The 24745-nt window shown below is 48.8% G+C and overlaps 1 protein-coding gene and 1 long non-coding RNA gene across 3 annotated transcripts in view; one reads left to right on the plus strand and one right to left on the minus strand.

Annotated features, from left to right (window-relative positions):
• Window positions 1–24745, plus strand: part of LOC135905985 (ATP-binding cassette sub-family C member 4-like) — a 547697-nt gene that overhangs the window by 300465 nt on the left and 222487 nt on the right. For both annotated transcript variants that reach the window (XM_065437136.2, XM_065437137.2), the window contains 2 exons: window positions 427–523; window positions 21850–22116. In XM_065437136.2, the coding sequence (XP_065293208.1) occupies window positions 427–523; window positions 21850–22116 (364 nt within the window). The remainder of the gene's footprint in view (window positions 1–426; window positions 524–21849; window positions 22117–24745) is intronic.
• Window positions 1–24745, minus strand: part of LOC135905986 (uncharacterized) — a 157783-nt gene that overhangs the window by 46201 nt on the left and 86837 nt on the right. The gene's annotated exons all lie outside the window — the stretch shown is intronic.

Consider the following 24745-nt stretch of genomic DNA (forward strand, 5'->3'; position numbering starts at 1 on the left):
GTTCCAGCTATCTTCGCCAGGTGAAGCCTGCGTCGGCTTTCCTGAGAAGCGTCAGTCGTTCCGCGGTTTTGGCAACATCTGCGAAATGCCTTATTAAGCGTGAAGGGCCTCAATGCCTTTTAATATAGCTATACCATCTACCAATGAAATGCTTCTGTCTTTGTGCATATTACCCGTTTTTGTGGAATATAACATTGAACTCCCCCATTGGCTTCGGCTAAGGATCTAGTCAATTTTGCAAATGTTCTATTTTGTATCGTGTATGCCGTAGTGAAGATTTATAGTCTATAAGCGAGTCAACATCATTCGCCAGTGTTAGCTCATGACTCCTATTCCCAGCAACACTAAGGGTAATTAGAGGAACTCGTTTGTACGTTTCAAGCACACATGTAAAATACGTGACTTGGATTGTTCAATTTATTGCAGCTGCATCCGGGGATACCTGAAGAACAAGATCGTCATACTCTGCACTCATCAGCTGCAGTTTTTGAAGTCTGCGAACCACATCCTTGTCCTGAAAGAGGTACTGCTGACTCTAAAAATAGCCGCTTCCTATAAAACCAATAGCTGAGTAAGTTTGCATGGGTTCATATTGAATATTGCTTCCATACGCGTGACATTGCTTGCTTTGAGAAGACCATCATCGCCTTCATCTCGTCCTTGGCGAGACAAAGGGTTTCCTATGCCCTGCTGTAGAGCTAAATGGTTAGGCACTGCTATGTGCAAAACAAACCCAAACTAACGCATCTGTCCTTCGCTGCATGTGTATACAACCATTTATTTATTCTTCTTAGGTTTTAACAACGATGAAGTAGAGGTCAAGCGTTGTGTTCATATATTTATTGTCTCAAGATCAAATCCTTGTCACGGCCACTATATTTTCAGGCCGGAAGTGACGCTTGAACCCGGCAAGAAAATCATCAAGAGCCAATGGGCTTATATTAGTCAATGTGCAACAAATTTCGGAAGGCCCACTGGCATTCAAACACACTATCTCACCGTAACAAAAATTGGCCTGCATGATGCAGAATTCGGTTGCTGCCTTTTGCATGAATCTTGAAATCGCCTTGGGCTCTCATTCTCTAGCGGCTGGGGAGCACCTCAGAAAAGCGTAGGAAGACATGCGACTCCGCATAAAGTGCTAAAAGTCTATGGATCCGGAAAAGCCGGTGCTAGAAACTGAACATGATAACATTCAACACATGAATCCTCTCGTGCGAAGGTAGTTTATTAATTTCTCTTTCAGGAACTATCAGGCATTCCTAGAGATATTATTGGGCTTAGTGATGTTAGTAGAGCTGGTAAAATATACAGTGCTGACTAATGGCTGCGTCATGTGTTATATCTCCTGAAGCCGGCATTCTAGGTGGCAGCGCAAGGGATCTTGTCTAGTGTTCGGCGCAGAAACATGGGACAAAACGAGCAATAACGGCGACACGCACAAGTGTTACTTTTAGCAGTGGTTTATAAAAAGCTGGACCACGCCTTTATATACCTGATACAAACAGAAATCATGCCCTAATTAAGAGCCACTTTGAAATAACAGCTCCTTTTTCGAAAGAATAGCGAAGGAGTGCTTACCGTACCATTGACCATGCTCAATCACGCATTCATTTATTACTCTGTTCATTTTGTTTTTATGTCAGTGCACAACACAGCAATCATGAATCCCAGAGGAGAAACCACATGCTGTAGCAGGTTGCTAACCGGCCATCTCATCCTTTATTAGCGTTATTTTAGTGCTCATCAAGTCGTTCCTTCAGACTTCGACCCGTTTGCTCCTCGTAGTGTTCACTGAAATGGCAGCCTTGCGGGGATAATGTCCGATGTATATCTTAAAGATGCGCGTTCAGATGCTTATGTTGAAACATACATTCATTCAAGGTATATATTGTCACGTGGTCGTGACGTCAAAACACAGTAGCAATACTGTGAATGACAAAACTAGCTTTTATTGGACGAACCTGTGCCCACAAAACAGGCTACACTTATAGCACAACGATAGCGGCGAACACGCGCGGCGATCGTCGAAAATATGATCAGCGGGTGAAGCGCGTCGGCTTTTATAGATCAGCCGTCGAATGTTCCAGATGAACCGATGGGACCCACGTGTCTTCCATAATGTTCTACACTATTCGCGTCGCGCATACATGCAATCAGATTACACAAGTTGCGGTGAAAGACAGTGGACGGAACCGTCGATAACGTTCCAGAAACTTCTTTTACATGCAGGCGCGTCCTGCGCTGCACGATAACATTTGTTAGGCGGCCAAACGTGGTCGCCCGATAAAGATAAGTACACGCGTCATCACCCCCTCTTAAAAAGCATCGAAACGATGCTGCAAACAAACGAAAGTAATAAATAAGCCCTCGTAGCAAAGAAAACAACAAAATAAGGGAAGTTCGTTAGCGTCCTGTTGTGCCATTACCACAAGCCCGGATTCCGAATCTGCAAGATGCAGAATCTATCCTGCGAGCGCCCTAATTCTCCCTTCACAAGTTAAGATGCTGAGCCGTCAGGCAGCGGGTTCCTGCGGGAGAAGCTTCGACGAGCCGCATGTTTGGACGTGTCAGCGTGTGCCAGACAGCCCGGCGCTGCACCTCCCTTTGCCTGGAGGTCACCGCGCGCGCGAACTTTGAAACGGGTGGCCAGCGCGGTCGCTGGTTGGACTCCTCGGACGACCGTCGTGTGCTGACTTTGTATTGGGCCGTTTGCGTGACAATGGTTCCTCGGGGATTATAAAAGAAGCGACGCGCCACCTCGAAAACAGGATCCGCCGACCCACCGGGAGACAGTGTCGCTCCCGACTGGGGTGAGATGTGTCACGCGTTTTCGCCGGACGCCGTCGTGCGGGAACAGTCGCGTTTGTGTGAGCTCTCGGCCCCAGTGCCGATCCGATCTTGTCCTGTAGAATGACCTGTATATAATGTATAAAATCCCTTTCGTTATTCTCATCGACGCCTGGCTCGGAGTCTTCGCTACCAACGCTCTGTCACGAAACGGGTGACGAGCGCTACGGGACCACAAAGTCGTAATAGTGGTGCAGCGGTGCAAAGTTCGTAACACTGGTGGCAGCGGTGGGATGTCGTAACACTGGATGGCAGCTACGGGATTGACCGGCATCAGCTACCTCGGCGCGGTGAGTGTCTGAAGTTTACCTCAAACACCAGACTTTCTCTGACACAGGTTATAGTAGCTTAGGGAAGGATTTGGTGTTGCATTGTGATAACCTTGTGTGTTTCAAGCCTAGTAAGAGTGTTTTGAAAACCAGGGGATGCTGAGGGGGTAGACAGGGCAGTGTGTGAAATACTTGCATATGTCTTACTAGTAGCATTATAGTAGCGTACGGCAGGTATATTCAAAAAGGGTAAACAGCAGGAGGACAGTGTGAACGATGGAGAAGTACAAGGTGAAGGAACTTCTCGAAATTTGTGAGGAGTTGGGCATTGAGTTGGGCTCAACCAAAAGAAAGAATGCGATCCTTGAGGTCATGAGGACTGGGGACGTAACGGCTGAGGAAGCCGCAGAGGCCTTGGCGGGTATCAATGAACGTCGGGAAAGGGAGGAAAGGGAGAAGGAACGTTGCGAGCAGGAAAGGAGAGAACAGGAACGTCGCGAAGAGGAAAAGGAGGAAAGGAGAGAGATTCGTGAGCACGAGCTTAAAATGAAAGAGTTGGAGAACCGAAATAGCTCGCCAGCGCCTAGTCTCACTTCTAATGTTCCAAGAATACGCGATCAACTTCCACCGTTTGTCGTCGGAGAGGATATGGCCAAATACCTCGTGAAATTTGAGCACGTGTGCGAACGGAATAGCATTCAGCGATCCCTTTGGGCACAGAATCTGTTAGCGTTGCTTCCTGGGGAGGCATCAGACGTAATAACTTGCTTATCGAAAGAGGCGTTTGAGAGCTACAGTGATGTGAAGGAAGCGCTACTGCGGAAGTACAAATTGTCGCCCGAAGCTTTCCGGCAGAGGTTCCGGTATGCAAAAAAGGGCAAGGAGCCGAATGTTGACTTCGCGTTTCGTCTAAAAGCCGACCTGGTGGAATGGCTGAAGGGCGAAGAGGTTTACGACGACCGCGACAAAATTGTCGAATGCATCGCGTTGGAGCAGTTCTACCGTTGCATTGATGAGGATGTCCGGCTCTGGCTGCAAGATAGGCTAAAGGAGGTTAAGCTAAACAAGGCAGCAGAGTTAGCGGAAGAGTATTACACCCGCCGCAGCTTGCATAGCAAGGCAGTGCGCATAGAAAAAGCAGATAGAAGAGATGGGTTTTACGGGAAGCCCGACGAACGGAAGGAAATCACGCGTCGCGAGTTTCGGGAAGACGAGTCCCTTCCCAAAGAAACTGTAAGGGAAGGACAGAATGCATCTCAGAATGATGACGATGGTCCGAAACAGCGAAACGAAATGACGCGTTTTGTTGAAAAACGGAAACCGTTAACCTGCTACAATTGCAAAAAGCAAGGGCACATCGCTGCAAGCTGCCCAGAGAGAATTGCTTTTGCAACGATACAGGAAACTCACAAGAACATACGTCTATTGGAGCCCTATGTGCAGGAAATTAAGGTAACTGGCAAGAAGTGCCGAGCACTGCGGGACTCTGCAGCAACTATGGACGTTGTTCACCCGTCTTTCGTCTCCTCGAGTGATTTTACGGGAGAGTGCGTTAGGATACGGCAAGTGGCCGAGAAGGAGAGTGTCTGTTTACCGATCGCAACGGTTATCATTGAAGGAGAGTTTGGGAAACTTAACACCGAAGCCGCGGTGTCAGCCGCCCTCCCGGAGCAATTTTCCTACCTCTTCTCAAATAGCTCGGAGCAGCTGCTGAGGGATCACGGCAAATCATTCTTTGCCGACGTGGCGTACATGGCCCCCACGCGATCCAAAGCGCGCCCGCTGTCGAGGGAACTTGACTTAGCGTCGGTGAGCGAACAGCGGTGCGGTACAGGGACCGATCAGGGTAACTTGAGTGGCGAGCAGTCACGGGAGAGGCAGAGCTCGGAGGCTGGCCTAGGCGAGCGGGTCCTGGAGGTGAGTGGGAGTGACGCGTGCAGTGCTAGCCGCGATATAGACGCGACGCCGCAATTAGGCGACGCGGGCTCCACACTCGCTCCGGTTTCCGCCAGCTGGCAGGAGCAGGCTGCAGTTGAAAGGGAAACTCGGATTCGCGAGCGACAGGAAGATTGTTCACTAGCCGATCTGAGGAAGAGCGTCAAACGGGGAGTGAAAAAAAAGGGGGTTTCATTTGGCAAGGAATCTGGCTTATTGTACCGCCGCTACACGGAAAGCAGGGCCGCAAATATAAGCAGCTTCGGATTCCGCGAAAATATCGCCGGGAAAAATGAATGACCTCACTTGCTTCCTCAGTAATGTTTTCGGTCCAAGTGATTTCAAGGGGACCATTCCATTTGTAATTATTATTGCTGATTAATAATTGTTTCTATTTTGTTGTGTTGTTAATTTGAAAACTGATTGTTTGAGCCTTGTGTGCTAGATCGTACACCTGCCTCTTGTTGCAGCGGGACCAAAGGGGGTAGCGATTTAGTTAGGTTGATTTGGATTATGGCCTTGTCTGGTGTTTGACGGGAGACAGAGGGCACTTGTTCGTGTTGGGTGTTGCCTTTTGCCGGTCGATTTTGCAAGCTGCAGAACGACCAAGCGGGACCAGTGGCGAGAAGCAAGGTCTTAGGAACGACCCGAGCGGAGCTGGTCGAGGTGCCTTGGCGACAACGCGGTGAGCAGAGCTCCTGTCCTGGCGAGTCGGACCTGGGCACGTGAAGTTACCTGGCGTCCCGACACTGGACGTGAACTTGGACGAGCCTGACGAACGTGCGCGCCTGGCATCCGAGCCACGTGGAGGCAGCTCGTCTTCCCGGCGCCTTATCTGAGGGCGGGGATGCTGTTGTGCCATTACCACAAGTCCGGATTCCAAATCTGCAAGATGCAGAATCTATCCTGCGAGCGCCCTAATTCTCCCTTCACAAGTTAAGATGCTGAGCCGTCAGGCAGCGGGGTCCTGCGGGAGAAGCTTCGACGAGCCGCATGTTTGGACGTGTCAGCGTGTGCCAGACAGCCCGGCGCCGCACCTCCCTTTGCCTGGAGGTCACCGCGCGCGCGAACTTTGAAACGGGTGGCCAGCGCGGTCGCTGGTTGGACTCCTCGGACGACCGTCGTGTGCTGACTTTGTATTGGGCCGTTTGCGTGACAATGGTTCCTCGGGGATTATAAAAGAAGCGACGCGCCACCTCGAAAACAGGATCCGCCGACCCACCGGGAGTCAGTGTCGCTCCCGACTGGGGTGAGATGTGTCACGCGTTTTCGCCGGACGCCGTCGTGCGGGAACAGTCGCGTTTGTGTGAGCTCTCGGCCCCAGTGCCGATCCGATCTTGTCCTGTACAATGACCTGTATATAATGTATAAAATCCCTTTCGTTATTCTCATCGACGCCTGGCTCGGAGTCTTCGCTACCAACGCTCTGTCACGAAACGGGTGACGAGCGCTACGGGACCACAAAGTCGTAATAGTGGTGCAGCGGTGCAAAGTTCGTAACAGTCCGTAAAATGGTTTAAGACGCACCACGTGGACCACTTCAGGTCGTGCGCGGCGCCGCTGTGAATGTGAAATGCCATCTGGCACGACCTCATAGTCCAGTGCGCCAATACGTCGGATGACCTTGTAGGGTCCAAAATAGCGTCGCAGTAGTTTCTCACTCAGTCCTCGTCGGCGTATCGGGGTCCATACCCAAACACGGTCGCCGGGCCTGTACTCGACGAAGCGTCGTCGGAGGTTGTAGTGTCGGCTGTCGGTACGCTGCTGGTTTTTGATCCGTAGGCGGGCGAGTTGTCGGGCTTCTTCGGCGCGCTGGAGATAAGTAGCGACGTCAAGATTCTCTTCGTCACTGACGTGCGGCAACATGGCGTCCAGCGTCGTCGTCGGGTTTCTGCCGTAAACCAGCTTAAACGGCGTGACCTGTGTAGTTTCTTGCACCGCCGTGTTGTAAGCGAATGTTGCGTTCGGCAGGACGGCATCCCACGTCTTGTGTTCGACGTCGACGTACATCGCTAGCATGTCGGCGAGGGTCTTATTCAGCCGCTCCGTAAGACCATTCGTCTGCGGGTGGTAGGCCGTTGTCCTCCTGTGCCTTGTCTGACTGTAGTTCAGAATGGCTTGAGTGAGCTCCGCTGTAAAGGCCGTTCCTCTGTCTGTGATGAGGACTTCTGGGGCGCCATGTCGCAGCAGGATGTTTTCGACAAAGAATTTCGCCACTTCGGCTGCGCTACCTTTCGGCAGTGCTTTAGTTTCAGCGAAGCGGGTGAGGTAGTCCGTCGCCACGACGATCCACTTATTTCCGGTTGTTGACGTCGGAAAGGGTCCCAGCAAGTCCATCCCGATCTGCTGGAATGGTTGGCAAGGAGGCTCGATTGGCTGTAGTAATCCGGCTGGCCGTGTCGGCGGTGTCTTGCGTCGGTGACAGTCTCGGCATGTTCTGACATAACGGGCGACGTCGGCGGTCAGGTGCGGCCAATAGTACTTTTCTTGTATCCTCGATAGTGTCCGGGAAAATCCTAGGTGTCCAGCGGTCGGATCGTCATGTAGGGCGTGCAATACTTCTGGACGAAGTCCTGAGGGGACAACAAGAAGGAAGTTGGCGCGGACCGGTGAAAAGTTCTTCTTCACGAGTAGATTGTTTTGAAGCGTGAAGGAAGATAATCCGCGCTTAAATGCCCTGGGGACAACGTCGGTGTGCCCTTCCAAGTATTCGACGAGGCCTTTTAGCTCCGCGTCTGCCCGTTGCTGTGCAGCGAAGTCTTCCGCGCTTATCATTCCAAGGAAAGCGTCGTCATTCTCGTCGTCTTGCGGCGGCGGGTCAATGGGGGCGCGTGATAGGCAATCGGCATCGGAGTGTTTTCGTCCGGACTTGTAGGTGACAGTAATGTCGTATTCTTGAAGTCTGAGGCTCCACCGCGCTAGTCGTCCTGAAGGATCCTTTATATTCGCTAGCCAACACAACGCGTGATGGTCACTGACGATTTTGAATGGCCTGCCATAAAGATAAGGGCGAAATTTAGCTGTAGCCCAAACGATGGCGAGGCATTCCTTTTCGGTCGTAGAATAGTTGCCTTCTGCTTTTGACAGCGACCGGCTAGTGTAAGCTATCACCTGTTCGACTCCGTTTCTCCTCTGGACTAGAACGGCACCGAGGCCTAGGCTACTGGCATCAGTATGGATTTCTGTATCGGAGTACTCGTCGAAGTTCGCAAGTACCGGCGGCGACTGCATGCGTCGTTTGAGTTCTTCGAATGCGTCGGCCTGCGGCGTTTCCCACTTGAACTCAACATCACATTTAGTTAGACGTGTCAACGGCTCGGCGATGCGTGAAAAGTCCTTGACAAAGCGCCTGTAGTAGGCACACATGCCAAGGAATCTACGCACTGCCTTCTTGTCGATGGGTTGCGGGAACTGTGCGATTGCAGCTGTCTTTTGCGGGTCCGGACGGACGCCAGATTTGCTGATTACGTGGCCTAGGAACAGAAGCTCATCGTAAGCGAAGCGGCATTTTTCCGGCTTCAGAGTAAGCCCTGACGACTTGATGGCTTCTAGTAGTGTCGCAAGCCGCTTGAGGTGATCGTCGAAATTTCCGGCGAAGACGACGACGTCATCCAAGTAAACGAGACAGGTCTGCCACTTCAATCCTGCTAATACCGTGTCCATGACGCACTGGAAGGTTGCAGGCGCCGAGCACAGTCCGAATGGCATAACCTTGAACTCGTAGAGGCCGTCTGATGTGATGAAGGCGGTCTTTTCGCGATCCCTTTCGTCGACTTCTATTTGCCAGTAGCCAGACTTGAGGTCCATCGATGGGAAGTATTTAGCATTGCAGAGCCGATCCAATGCGTCGTCTATCCGTGGGAGGGGGTACACGTCTTTCTTCGTGATTTTGTTCAATCGACGATAATCGACGCAGAAACGTAGGGTTCCGTCCTTTTTCTTAACTAAAACTACTGGAGAGGCCCACGGGCTTTTCGACGGCTGCATGATGTCGTCGCGCAGCATTTCGTCGACTTGGTGTCTTATAGCTTCGCGTTCTCGCTTAAAACTCGGTAAGGGCTCTGGCGGACTGGTCGAGCGCACTCTTCGGTTATTATGCGATGCTTTGCGACTGGGGTTTGTCGAATCCTCGATGACGTCGAAAAGCAGTCTTTGTATCGTCGAAGCAGACTTCTGAGCTGTTGCTTCTGAATAACGGGGAGACTTGGATTTATGTCGAAGTCTGGCTCGGGAACTACGGTCGTCGGGGTAGATGCGACAGAATCCGAGAGGACAAACGCATCGCTGGTTTCCTGAATTTCCTCGATGTATGCGATCGTCGTGCCCTTGTTGATGTGCTTGAACTCCTGGCTGAAGTTTGTCAGCAACACATTCGTGTTTCCTCCGTGCAGTCGAGCGATCCCTCTTGCGACGCAAATTTCACGGTCAAGCAGTAGACGTTGGTCGCCTTCGATAACGCCTTCTACGTCAGCGGGTGTTTCGGTGCCGACCGAAATGACAATGCTGGAGTGAGGCGGGATGCTCACTTGATCTTCGAGCACCCTCAAGGCGTGGTGACTACGAGGGCTCTCCGGTGGCATCGCTTGATCTTCCGACAGCGTTATGGACTTCGACTTCAGGTCAATGATTGAGCCGTGTTGGTTCAGGAAGTCCATGCCGAGAATGACATCTCGTGAACACTGTTGAAGGATAACGAAGGTGACAGGGTAAGTCCGGTCATGTACGGTAATTCTTGCCGTGCAGACTCCAGTCGGCGTAATGAGGTGTCCTCCAGCGGTGCGAATTTGAGGGCCTTCCCATGCAGTTTTAACTTTCTTCAAATGGGCGGCGATGCCTCCACTCAGTACGGAGTAATCGGCCCTTGTGTCCACTAAGGCGGTAACTGCATGGCCGTCGAGAAGCACGTCGAGGTCGGTGGTGCTTTGTCTGGGATTGCAGTTACGTCTTGGCGTCGGATCACGGCTGCGTCGTGTTGAACTAAAGCTAGAACGGTGCGTCGTCAAGTCGTCTTTCGTCGGTGTAGTCTTGGCTTCCTGACTTCGTCGGGACGGCGGCGTGTCGTTATTATGTCGTCGAGATGGTTTCTTCGTAGTCTTCGTCGGCGGCGGAGGATCTTCGTCAGTTCGACGAACAGCAACCGCACCTGCATCGGTTGCTGCTTTTAGTTTTCCGCATATGGGCTCGCAGAGCGGCCCCGGGCTGGGCCGGTGTATGGTCGGCGCTGCGGTGACAGGTAGCGGCCTGGTGACGGCGAACGGGATGGTCGTCGAGGGTTCCACTGAGTGGCGGCGAGGTAGTCGGCGATATTGTGAGGTCGTTCGCCAATTTGTGGTTGCGGCGCATTAACGGCGAACTCTCGGAGTCCCATATCCCGGTATGGGCATCGGCGGTAGATGTGCCCGGCTTCTCCGCAGTGATAGCAAAGCGGACGGTGGTCGGGGGCTCGCCAAACGTCAGTCTTCCTTGGAACGCCGCGTGAGGGGACGGCTTGGCGTGCTGGCGGCGGGGGCGGTGGTGGACGACGGAACTGTGTCGTCACAGGGCTCTGGCGTAGACGCGGAGGGGGTACGTGACGGCGGGCTACAACGGCGTATGTCATCGCTTGCGGCTGAGGTTGCGGCAATTCAGGGGCTACTCCGAGTTGTTGTTGGACCTCCTCACGTAGGGCATTGGCAATCGACGCCACTTGAGGCTGTGATGACGGGAACAGCTTTTGCAGCTCCTCCCGCACGACCACTCGGATAGTCTCGCGCAGGTCGTCGGTCGCCAGTGAATGAACTCCGGCGTAGTTTGTCGAGTTAGAGCGGCGGTTGAATTGCCTGTTCCGCATTTCCAGTGCCTTCTCGATGCTGGTGGCTTCGCGAAGAAACTCCTCGACGGTCTGCGGTGGGTTCCGTACCATTCCGGCGAAAAGTTCCTCCTTTACACCACGCATCAGTAGGCGCACTTTCTTCTCCTCGGACATTTCCGGGTCGGCGTGGCGGAATAGGCGGCTCATTTCTTCGGTAAAAATCACTGTGGTCTCATTTGGTAGTTGCACCCGGGTTTCTAATAGCGCTTGGGCTCGTTCTCGGCGTACGACGCTTGCGAATGTCTGCAGGAAGCCGCTTCGAAGCAGCTCCCAGGTCATTAAGGTGGCTTCTCGGTTCTCGAACCACGTCCTGGCAGCGTCTTCCAATGCGAAGAAGACATGTCGCAGTTTGTCGTCACTCTTCCGGTTGTTAAAAGCAGCGATCCTCTCGTATGTCTCAAGCCAGCTTTCCGGGTCCTCGAACGTTGAACCGCGGAACGTCGGAGGCTCCCTGGGCTGCTGCAGCACGATGGGGGATGCTGGGGCTGCCATTGGGGTGGACTTTGAGGTGATCTTCCTGGTCGTCTCAGGCAAAAGTCCGTGCTCCGGGGGCAGTTGTTGAAGACGGCGGCTTGCTCGATGATCCGGGACTACGTTGATGTTGTCTTTGCGTTCCGGGCTTGGATCTCGGCTTGTAGGGGGACGTCCGGTACATGAACCAAAAGCACCTCCACCAGATGTCGCGTGGTGGTGACGTTGAATAACACAGTAGCAATACTGTGAATGACAAAACTAACTTTTATTGGGCGAACCTGTGCCCACAAAACAGGCTACACTTATAGCACAACGATAGCGGCGAACACCCTCGGCGATCGTCGAAAATCTGATCAGCGGGTGAAGCGCGTCGGCTTTTATAGATCAGCCGTCGAATGTTCCAGATTAACCGATGGGACCCACGTGTCTTCCACAATGTTCTACACTATTCGCGTCGCGCATACATGCAATCAGATTACACAAGTTGCGGTGAAAGACAGTGGACGGAACCATCGATACCATTCCAGAAACTTCTTTTCATGCAGGCGCGTCCTGCGCTGCACGATAACATTTGTTAGGCGGGCAAACGTGGTCGCCCGATAAAGATGATTACACGCGTCAACATGGTCAATCACATTGGTAGCAATGACTATGTCCATCAACCGATGTAGTATTGCTGCCTGTGCTGCATTATAGTTGCTTAGTATATCATTTACGCTTCCACCAGTCGCTTTTAAGCTTTAGGCGATGAAGGTGACTGTGAAGTACCAAGTGAAAAAATTGGAAGGCGCTTAAGCTTGCCCGTTAAAGGGTCCCTCACGAAATCACAAAGCAAAATCTGGTTACACGCTGCTAGTTGTTACGTGCCCTCTAGGGAGCTTTCTACCACAAACATGTTTCAAATCGGGTCTTCAATAGCCGAGATATAAATATTTCAGTGCCATGAACGCATGATTTGAGGAGGTGAGCGCCACAGCCAACATAATGTTCTCTCAACCAAAAGGCGTTTGGTTTGAAATTTAAACTCTTTTCGTGGTGCGCAGTGACGTAATATCTAGCAGATTCGATCGTTAGAGCGCGCTGTATGCGCTGTGCTTGTCAACTCAAAATGGCCAGACCTGGTGAGGGGCCTTTAGGAGTGGACTGCGATAGCATTAAAAGGTCCCAGGCGTACTTCTCACGCTACCCGGCAACTGCAGCTTATGTAATCGTAATCTTTTGCTGGAAACGCTGGCGGCGACCGCTATGCTTGAAGGCGAGCTTTCTGGTTCTTTCTTTATGTTGTTGCAATGAAGCGAACGGGCGGCGCCACTCCTACAAACCTCAAACAGCAGCTGAAAAAGGAATTTTTGTTTGAGCTTTCGCAAACAGAATTATGTTTTCTCTTATAATAAAATTACAGTCCGACGCTATCATGTCCGTACGTTGTTTGTAAGCCGTATTTTACGAATTTTCTGACGCATTCTACTTTTAGAAGTTCAATTACTTCAGTACCGCGTATGCGCGGGCTTCTCGAAGAAAATATGTGTTGAATGTCGCGGAAAATCCGGCGTCATATTTTCTGTTACAAGGATTGCGCCATAGCGCACTTAACGCTGTCGCGCTAAAACCGTGAACTACCATTGCACGCTGTTAGAAACACAGGGTTTACCAAACCCTATGGAGGGCGTAACGGGGTTTGTGAGACCTTTCCTAGGCACACACACTAAAAGAAGCCTTCAGATCGTGGTTTGGCATGTAAACCCCCATAATGTAATTAATTTGAATTTAAAATAAGCCTAGCGCCAGGCTGGTAGACCACATTTAGCGGTAGATTTCCAACGAACCGCTTCCCACAGTTCAGTCGGTCGCCAACGGTTGCGTTCATGTGTGAGGCACCTGAGGCACCATTGTAGAGTAAGATTGTGCGTGTGCCATCTACTGGTTTCGCATCGGTGGGTTTTCCCGCATCTCTGAACTAACCTGGCTCCAGGCACGAAGCAAGTAATGTGGTGCAAAAAATAAATAACTTACACCTGTGCGTTCGCCAAGTTGAGGTGTTTCTTTTCATAATGGGAAATTATATCTTGCCTCGAGCTTAAAGTCGTAATGAAACCGCCTCCAACGTGCCAGTGCAGTAGTCGCACGCCACACTGTCTTTGACACCTGGAACCTGTCGAAGGCCTGCTTGATGCGCACTGACCGGGCAGCGGCAACGGAGCCAGGACGCTGGCCGGGACGTTGGGTAACTGCCATTGTGCACGTCTGCTGCAAATGAGCTGCAGGCCTCCGACTCCGGTTGGTCCAGAACGCCGGGCACGTAAACGCTTGTTGCAGCGATGTGCGGTGTCTGCGTATTGGTGTCTTGTTTGTGGCATCGCACGTCCACTACACTAAGTGGTGGCAAATCTAATCTGCGCGGTACCCTGGGCCGCACTGTTAGGCCGTTGCTGTATCCATGGCACATGCACATCTTCCAAATACGTCACTGGACTTCAGCTACCATCTACCTGACAAGAATCTCTACAAAAAGGTCACCGCTTCCCGTTGCTCGACATTTAGGCAGCAGTGGTTGCGACTGTGTGCAAGTGCTGATCCTTGTGTCGCTCCGTTCAGCTTCGTTCCTTTTTTGTGCCCTTTTGTGCACTCGATTGTGTATTGCGTTTTTGCCCGCTTCCACTGTTGCCTCTATTTAGTTTTTGTTTTTGCATTGCTAAACTTGAGCATGCCGATTTGTGCTGAACTAGCAAAGAAATCGCAGGCTCTTCGTGAGGACGTTGCTGAACTGAAAACTAGCATAGTGGTGGTTGATTGGATCTGTGCATGTGTGAAATGCGACAATGTGGCACTTACCAAAAAACACAGACGAAAATAAGAAACTCATTAAAGAAATGTGCGATCTCGAACAATATTCGCGACTCAATAATGTTGATTTGAAGGGCATCGCCGAGTCAAAAGTAGAAGACTGCCTGGCCGTGGTCCAAACTATTTGTCAGATGATTGGTTGCCGAATCGCCAATACAGATATAGACACTCCACACCGGATGCCCGCGAGAAATGGAAGGCACATTACTGCGCGATTCTGCTTGCGAAACAAGAAGGCCGAATTCACTAAAAAAGGAAGAATGGCACGGCTCTCTACCGCAGACATAGCGTTTGCCCAGAGCACAGGCCCCGAACCTGCGAATGCGAACGATCACCTCACGCCGGAGCGAAAACGTCTTTCTGCACAGGCACTTGGGTTTAAAAGAGCACACCAGTGAAAGCACCTCTGGACCGATGACTGCACAGTCTATCAAAGCCCGGATGACCGATGACAGCCGCAAGTGTCGAATTGCATCTGCAGAAGACCTTGGTATCTTCCGGTAGATTAGCTGTCGTTTCTAAGTTTAAACGGTCCTTAAACCATCATGGCTAGCTACACGTGCCAATAAACGGCAGATTTATTACACGAATTGTCATTATCGCTTCCGCACCTAAACATCCGCAGGTTTAGAAAACACCATGATGGCGATCTAGTTGTGTTCTCTTCTTTACTCTATCATTTATTGTCTATCATATCTTTGTCTGAAACATGGTTATCTGGCAATGAAGGCAACTTGTATGGATTACAAGGTTATCATTTTGAATATTGTAATAGTGCATTATATCGTGGTGATGGCAGTACCGTACTTGTAAACTTGTCCTTAGCATACACGCGTCGTCTGGATACCAGATTTGAAACTAATCCTTGTGGATGTGTTGGTCTTGAATTTACCCGTAGTGTTAAACCAATTAACAGTCGTAAAAGCAGCTTAGCTTCCATTTATCGTTCACCTTTATCTTAGTATCCAGAATATTGCAGTCAATTAAGCAACATTCTTAATAACTTCATAAGAAAAAACAAGAACATTGTTATATCTGGTGATATTACCGTTTGGGTCATGAATTCTCATAGTGCATCATGTTTAGAGTGCATGCACTGTTTGCACAGCTTTGGCTTTTCTTCAGACATTTCAGCTCCAACTAGCAATGATTTACTGAGCTTCAGTAGACTACTAGATCATATTTCGTTTCATTTCTTTTCACCTTAAAGGCCCGGGGGCATTACATAAGGAAGGGCTATAATCCTTGCGACAATGTTAGAACAAATGTACAGAGCAGTAAAGAAACCACAATAAACAAAAACAAGCCAGGAGCAATTGTAAAAAATGGGGAACATTGTGCTGGAGTAAGGGTGGGTAGGATTGGTAAATAGGAAATGTGGTTATTTACCATTTCAGTCGAACGATTTACGGTCAGTGCAACAGACGATATCTTCAGGGAGACTGTTCCGATGCGTTATTGCGTCAGGCCCACTTTTATTTTTATTATCTCCAATATTTCATAGGATAACATTGCAAGAGTGGTAGATTATGGTATTACACACCATAATCCTATTTATTTCACCTTAGGCTTTAAAAATATACAGAGTAATATTACAGTGAGATAGCGGCGATTTAACTTCGCCCCATTTGTGCAGTTAATTTGTGTGGCGGACGGGACGTCGGTGATTAAGGAGGATTGCGCAGAAAAAGTTTTTGCGTCGTTCCCGGAAACAATAGCCACGTGCACAGAAAACTGCACCACTCACACTACTGTAACGGAGTGCTTTCGTTCGCCCACAAATCCTTGATTTATTAACTCACTGTTAAACTTCACGATAGAAAGAATAACCTTCATAAGAAATTAATGTCGTAGTCTTTTAACGTTATATTAAAATCCCGATTTCAGAAATATTTCTCAACGTTATCTTCTTTATCAAAGCGTGCTAAACGCAAATGTGGATCATCATCATCATCATCATCAGCCTGCTTTATGTCCACTGCAGGACCAAGGACTCTCCCTGCGATCTCCAATCACCCCTGTCCTGCGCCAACCGATTCCAACTAGCGCCCGCGAGTTTCCTTAGTTCGTCGCACTACCTAGTCTTATCCTCGACTGCGTTTCTCTTCTTATTGTAAAAAACACAAGCAACACGACGCGCTGCTGGAACATTATGAAATAGTTTCTGAACAAAAATGATTGTTCAGAGACCACAATTAAAATGAAGCAAGGCGACGAAATGTGTACTGAAACCCTTATAATAGCGACACACGCATTCAGTGAGCATGTTTGCGCATCTACAGTCACGCAGCAGCCGGCGGGTCTCTTGCATGACGTACCTCGGTGTAGCCATTTCTTTTATCTGTATTCGACGACTGCAGATGAACTTTAAAAGGTCATCACATCATTAAAGACTAGAAGCGCTGCCTTAGACCACATTGGCCCTTGTAAAGTAAAATTAATTTTGCATGAAATATCGCCAGTTTTGGCACCAACCATTAACAAACTGTTCTGTGCAGGGGTGTTTCCGAGTTGTCTTAATGCTGGTAGAATAGTTCCTGCTTTCAAGAAAGGTGATCAGACTTCAGTAGGGTATTACATCCTTGCTTTTTCTTTTTGGTGAAGTGACTGAAAAGCTATTCCACGCTAGATTAATGCGCTAATTAAAGAAATTTAACCTTCTGTCTCCTCAGGAATTAGGATTTCGCCAAGGATATTTAACCGAACTTGCACTAATTACTTTAACAGAAGAAATCAAGCAAGTGATTGACATAGGTCTAATTGTGGGTTCTGTATTCATCAATCTGACGAAGGCATTCGACACGATACACCATCGCATACTACTTGTTAAACTCGAATCGTTCGGTATATCTGGTCTTCCACTAAACTCTATTGGAGGCTACTTGAGTAACCGGCCTCAAATGGTACAGGTTAACGGCCATCTCTCATCATCGAAGCTAATTAACGTAGGAGCTCCACAGAGATAATTTTGAGGCCCACTTTTATTTTGGATGTTTATTAATGACCTACCCACCATTCTTGCTAAGACCAAGTGCATACGTTACGCTGACGACACGACCAACTTTACATCCAGTAAATCGATTGCCACACTGCGGTCTAACCTGAACACGGACCTAAACAATTTTACTTTATGGTTCCATTGTAATCATCTGCACATGAATTTCACTAATATCACATTTATGGTGTTCCATTCCCAGTGAAATTCAATCGACGTCCCACCTTCTGGTCGCATTAGGGATTACGTCATGCAGTTTTCCAACGAAGCGCGGTTCCTCGGCGTCATCTTAATTACTGAACTAAAATTTCATGGACACACCCAATCACTTGTGAAAATGTTTGCATTTCGCATCCACGTTATCGTCAAGAAAGGAACATATTTTCCACTTCATATCGTACGATCTTTGTATTTCGCCTATATTCATAGCCATCTTTTGTAGTGTCTATCGTCATGGGCCAATACGTATTCTACGCATCCTGAACGTCTGCAGCTGCTTCAGAACCAAGCTATGAGACTAATGACTTTCAGCCCATTTGATTTTTCCTGCAGGTCACTGTTTCCTAAACTTAACATTCTCCCGCTACAACAATTATTCCGTCAGAAACTATCCATAATTGCATATAGGCTTACCACACACGACAGCTTCGTTGAATGTATTCATCCCTAACGCATTGCTAACAAGAACTGTGCCCGGTTTTGCCTCCGCAGCAACCTTCTTTTACGTGCCGTAAGGACGAATTACTGCAAGTTAACAGCCCTCTTCTCTTGCATAGCAATATCAAAATAAAATGATCAAACCTTTCTAAATAACACGATCACACAACGTTCTTACATTCTCTGCGCGCACCAAGAAATATTTCATTCAGAAATTAACCGAATGATCCTAATTTCTCAATTAACTATCAATATGTACGGCATTTTCTGCATACCTTTTGTTCTTGTATAAGTAAATATTGTTATTGATAATGACACGAGTTTGGTCTCTCACGTAGGGTTGATTATTCTTGTTAATATTCGTTGTTATTCTGCTTTTCACAAGCTTTCGATTATTTTTCATGTTTTCTGCATTAATTAGCATTACCATTATGTATCCATTTTCCCTTCATAGATAATAAACTTACTTAATTATTATTACTATTGTTCAGATGGCCGTACTTTGCTGTTTTTGTATCATAACCCTGTTTATGTAATCGTAGGAGGTCCCCCAACAGTTTCTTTTTTTCCAAACTATGGGACCTCCTGCTGTAGTAGTATTACCATGTAACTCCAACATGACTGTTTTAATAAACTTGACTTCACTAGAACCAGAGAGGCCGTAGAAGGAGGTCTTTAACGACGCCGTTGCAGAATTCGGCAACGCGGTACAACATGCCTAGAGTATGTTTAACAGTAGCCCCGGACAGTCTGTCGGCAGAAGGGGGCTTTTAAGCATGCTTTGACACCTGAGTGCTTCGTTTTTTGCAAGTTAGGCGTTTTGATCATTATTCAAGAAGAAAATGAAATGTCAACCGACTTGTTTGTGAGATGTGTGCTTCGGGGTGGCGTTGCGTTTGTCTGTCAACAGAAGCCACAGCAGAGGCCGAAGCGTATACATTGTCTAATGCGGTGGAGCAATGAGTTAACAAATAATAAAAACAGGTAGTTTGCGGAAGCCCACCAGCGTACTGACGCGGACGTCAGTGATTTGCAATGTCAGATCACCCGTACCGGTGTCCGTGTTCTAGTCATTTGCTCTTCTCAACTCACCACACTTGTCTAAATTGAAGTGCGCACTTAACAGGCCATATTTAAAATAATATAGTTATTCATTTTTTTCTGGATCGGGAAACTAAGGCCTTGTAGGTCACAGCGTAGCTGGCAGATGTACAATAAAGGGGAAAAAGCAAGACAACATTCTTGTGTGAGCACGTTTTTAAACAGCTCAGTCAGTCAGCACTGGTTCGTGACTCTCACCAATGCTTATTGTATGCTTGCGCCTTGTACCCCCATTCATCGCCATGTCCTTCCAGAATATTTCTAACCACGCGCAAGTTGCACAATCCTGAACATCCGCTGTAGCCCAACGTCTGGCACATTGGTGAACGCGGGCTTTCACAACAATTAATATTTCTGTTCTTTCTTAAGTATCGGCTGAAAGCACAAATGAGAGATCAGTTCCCAGTTTTCAGGTTATTTCTTTAATAAGTAGATATGCATGCTTACACCATTATACAGAAGAAGGTATCAGACCATGTGGCGGAAAGGGGACCGCCTGTCAGAAAATGTATACATTAGAGCAAATACACAGCATAAAATAGCAATACTGGAGTTACTAAGTGGAAAATTATACAAAGTAAATGCAGCGCAAACTGAAAAATACTATAAAGGCAACAGCTATAGGCGTAGAATTAAAACCCTAGTTTAAGGCATTCGCAACATAACAAACCAAAGATATTTATAAAGACAAAAATGAGAAAAAAAGTAAATAAATTGGAAAAACGGAAAGGAGATGTGTAGGAGTGAAGTGAGTAGATTAGATATGTGGATTATTTTGGCTGTCTAGCAGAAAAAGTCAATAGCTTAATCAGTATTTTTTTTCAAAGCACGCTCACTTGTTAATGCGCGCGTACTCGTGCGTGCGTACTCCGATGTCTTCAGAATACAAAGTAGGCCGTGTGCGGTGTCTGGTGCAGTGATAGGCCTTTAAATAATTTAATTAGAACATAGGTGGCGCAAGTTGTCAGTCATTGCAGGACTTATGCACCACAGAGTGAGGATCGATTGCTCGCACCTGATGTCTGTGCTGCAAGTACGGCAAGCTTGGCATATTGCGACGGGTGACTTTAACGTACACCACCTCTTTGGGGTAGCACTGTGATGTATTCTCGTTGCAAAAGCTTTGTCGACTTTATCTGTAGTGAAAGACTAAATATACTCGATGAAAAATTTCCTACATTTACTCCTGGCAGGTCCTACAGCAGTTGTCTTGACCTAACGCTTGTATCAAGGAGACTTCTGTCCTCAGCAAGCTGGTATCTGGAGACTGATGGTAGCGACCACCTCCCAAATTACGTTCAGTTTAGCTGGTTTCGCCGCGCAGCCTCACGTTGCATCCGTCAAACAGACTAGACTTTATCTATTTAGGACTTCTGTCGATACCCGTTGTCAGAGCATAACATCTCCCTCCGAAATACAGGTCATTATTGCATCTACCCTGCGGAACAAAACCAGACAAGACAGACCGAGGCACAGATCACCGGTCAACACACAATATGAGGCGCTTCGTGCAACCCGTCGCCGCACAGAACGACAGTAAGGAAGAACAAAGTCACCGTCAGATCTTTCGAACAGTCGCCGAGCTCAAAGACATGTTATGCGACATCTCGGCAAATTTTACAGACCGCGTTGGAGGACATTCTGTGGATCTCTAGACCGAAGACAACCTCTGTCTAAGATCTGGTGGGTCATACGAAGTCTCCAGACAATTCCACAACAAAAAACATCCACTCCGTGCCATTGCTGTGCATCCACGCCGGACCGAACTGGAGGCAGCAGAGGACTACTGCAAACTTATTCAGGACAAGTATAATGCAGTGACTTCATCTCTTGTCATTATAGCGCCGCCGTTACTTGATGAGTGACTCGAAGTGCATTCTGCGATGCAAGAGCTTGACGCGGCAGTTTCTGTTTACCGACGCCATCGTGACACAAAAGCCCGACGTATCGTTTTAGCTTACTATAATACTACGTGATAGTCAGGATATCACCCAGACAGTTGGGAATGCAGTCGCATAATAGCGTTGCTTAAACCGGAAAAGTGCCCTAACGACATTTTTTTCTGCAGACCTATCGCCACAGCCAGTTGTTTCAGTAAAGTAATGGAAAAAATGGTCTTATCAAGGATGGAGTGTTCCTAGAGATGAATAATTGCTTTCCTGATTATATAAACGGATTCATAAGAGGCTGTTCTTCCATTGATGGTGCTCCTAACTTGGTCATCACTGTTGGAGAGGAAAGGAGTCGTCGCCAGTTAGTTGGAGCTGTTTTCGTTATATTAAGCGTGCATACGTCAACGTACTTCATTATGCCATTCTTCATGAGCCGGGAGTTTTAGACTTCGGTGGCTGGCTATATGCATGCATTGTTACCTATCTCAGTGACCTCATCGTGTATATGGGCACAAGTGATGGCGACACCGGCCATTACAATATCCACCGACGACACACACATATGCGCATATGTAGCCATTTGCCCGTCGCCAAATGCGTGCTGGGTTTCAACATGCAGTGACAATCATCATCATTCATCAGCCCTTTTCCCCAGTGTAGAGTAGCAGGCAGGAGCAAGTTATAGCTCAAGCCGATGTCTCTGCGTTTTTGTAAATAAATTTCCACTCTCTCTCTTGCTGCCAGCAATGGCAGCCGTGTCACTATTGCGGTTACAGGCAGACACGCATGACTTGCGGGTGAAGCCTACCGTTTTTGGCTGATGCCAAAGGAAAAATCGAAAGCCCGTCCATCCTTGCCACTTTCGCTAAGTAGCGCCAATCTTTGATGCGCGCCGGTGCTCCTTTATTCGTCGTATACACCCGTCGCACTTCCGCAATTTCAGCCTGTGTCGGGGACGGTGAACATGATTTTCTTGCGCAGGGCAAGATGCTCGGTTTCGGCAATTACCGGCAGCTGCAGAGCGCTGGCATCGATTTCGACTCGCTGCTCGAGGAGAAGGCAACCGACGGCGTGCTGGAGTCCCGCCGGAGCTCGCACGGCGTCGACCCATTCGATGGCAGCCCCCTGGAGGTGTACAGCGCGCCCGTGGGCAGCGAGACGCTGGACGCCGCCTCGCCTGGCGCCTTCTACGAATCCAACTTATCTCTGGCCGGCTCGTACGACGATGCTCGCTCCGACATTTACCAGGTAAGAAACGAACGAAGAATGTTGTAAACATGCTAGCGCTCTGAGCTCCGCGAGTCCTGTGCTTAACCAGACTACTTGATATGACGCCACAGCAATACCTGTTCGAAAATTAGCAGCTTCTCTCGAAGGACGAAGCAGCGTGAGCAAGGTTTAGCGTTGCGCTCATCAGATGGAGTTCTACGTGGGTGGGACACGCGACACACGGCTGCTGGGCCCCATGCCTAGTTTTATGCATGGCAGAGGCAATATCGAATCTGGCTTTAGTTTTTGTTTATGGGCAGCAAATACACCTTAAGCTCTGCATGCCTCTGGCTAGAAATTCTGGCTCTTCTCAGCCAGAATATTAATAATAAATATTATTAATTACCCAGACTTTTTTGTGTGGTCTTAAGTAACAACTTGCAAGCAGCGCCAAAAAACCAACATGTTACAGTTTGGTTGGGCCTTGGAATTTTAATATAACACGACAAAAAAGCTCGACGCTGACGATTCAGCTTCTCGTATACAGAGTTCAATATCAGGTCTATGCCTTGTAGCAGGACCACGGATGGCACAGACGGCCGTGTCACGACATAGAGTACATCTATGGTGGCCGTTCTAGCCACATAGTACAGCCCCACCGAAATTCGTGTCGCGTGTTGCGCACGATTGCTTTCACAGTATTAAAAAAAAGCGCAGATGCATACAAAACAAACGCCCAAGCGCAGCTCTGTCTTGAATTCAAATCAAATATGTAAAGAGCACAGGGGCAGACCTTTCATTTTTCGTATTCGTGGTTACCTTGCGTGCGCGGTTGTAATCATGACTGAAAACCGAAAAATAACAGTTGTTAATTTTACGTTTATCGGAATTTCTGAAGATCAGGTCATGTCGCGGTAACCAGAACAATACTCCACTCAAACCGAATTAATTAGGTGCTAGGGGAACTCTGAACCGGTAACCAGAACCATATATAACCCCATCTTCAAAAAGGCGAATCAAGATGTATCAATTGTCTAGTGTTGCGCACTAACCGCAACTGAAAACAAGTCGTTCTGCCAGGTTGAGTCCCTGGTTAAAATTATTGCTGCGTTACACAATGATAAATCTATGCGCAGAGCGAAACATTAAGAAGCAGTCGATACTACTTAGATTTAGACGGCTTGTTCAGGTCTCCTGATGTCCGCACAACATACCTCTCGTTGACGGCAGCGAAGGCTCTGTCAAAAAGCTTATCGTCTGACTTCAGGTAGCCATGGGAGAGAGGCTCGCTCATCGTTGCGTTGCGCGCATTCACCAGGGAAACAAAACGCGCGCCGCGAATATGGTACGCGCGCGGACATTTCCCTACAGTGAAGCGCCGCATACCGACCGCGCCGCCAAACAGAGGTAAAAAAGAAAAAGAAAATGGTGATACGTCATCGAAGCGAGGCTCCGCCCCTGCACGGATTTGTTGTGAAAACAGTCGCACCCGTTCAAAACGCGCGCGTCAAAAACCGAAACCGGAAGTGTGGTTAAGGTGGCCGGCGGCTTGGAAGCCCTACAGTCAATTCACCCGCTGGGCTCTATGGGAGTGCCCGCCCTTGTTCAATTTCTTCACCGCGCGGTGGAGTCTGCAACTCGGTGTTTCCTCGTGTAGGCGGTGTAGGCCTTGAGCACGGAGTAAGACATTCAGGAGGTGAATCTCCCGTCAGCGCGAGCGAGCGCGGGCGACCAGATAAGGTCACCATTGTTGTATGCGCCGACGGGGCCGTAAACAGTGGCGCCGCCATTGGCGCCATGCTACGCGTCGTAGAAGCCGCAGCGAAAAAAATAAATAAATAAATGCAGCACCCAGCAGGCGGCTCCGGCGCGCTCCTTTCAACGGCGGCAATTTCTTTCTAGACCGCCAGGCGCCGCCAGCACGATAATGGATTCGCGGGCTTGTGACCTTTTCTGGTCGCCGCAAACAGCGGTGTTTCCACTCCTAAATGTTTCTTGCTCCGTGGCCTTCTGCCGTGGGGATGACGTAGTTTCCGCACATGGTTTGTCTTTCGCGTCAGGTTAGCCTGTGATCCCTTGTCGCCAACGCAGTACAGCTTTTTCGTGCATCAGCAGTGCTTATTCACCGCGTACTGCTTCGCTTGAGATGGCACCAACTAAGACAACTGCTGCGTTAAGTGACACAGAAAGGCAACGACGTCGACGGGCGAATCTCGCTTAGGTCCGTCGAGAAACACGCCAGCTTGAAGCAGAACAGCGTTGCGCGTTCGCGAAGCGCGCTGCGAACTCTGCCGCTCACATTCCTGACGCTGAGCGCGTTCCAACTCTGCCGGCTGCTCGAGACACGACGGAGCGAAATGTTCGTACGTTCGCCGAAGCTACTCGGCAGCAGGACGTCGCTCGCCAAGCAACGCGGTTGCCGACACACAAATGGTGTGCCTGTCGCTAGCGCGGACCTCAAGTTCGCGTAGCGCTTTACTAACAATCAATCAGATTTCGCCTGTACTGTTTACGTACGCCTGTTGTAAATGGCGATATTGCGCAGCGCAATGAACAACTTCCACGAAGACACGTTCCGCTTTCGTGTTCTACCGATTCCTATGAAAGAGAGATCAATTATAATTCATATTTTTCTGTCTTTCTCGCTTTCGCTTATTCCAAGAGTAGT

This window comes from Dermacentor albipictus, chromosome 1, assembly GCF_038994185.2.
Source record: "Dermacentor albipictus isolate Rhodes 1998 colony chromosome 1, USDA_Dalb.pri_finalv2, whole genome shotgun sequence".
Taxonomy (NCBI): Eukaryota; Metazoa; Arthropoda; class Arachnida; order Ixodida; family Ixodidae; genus Dermacentor; species Dermacentor albipictus.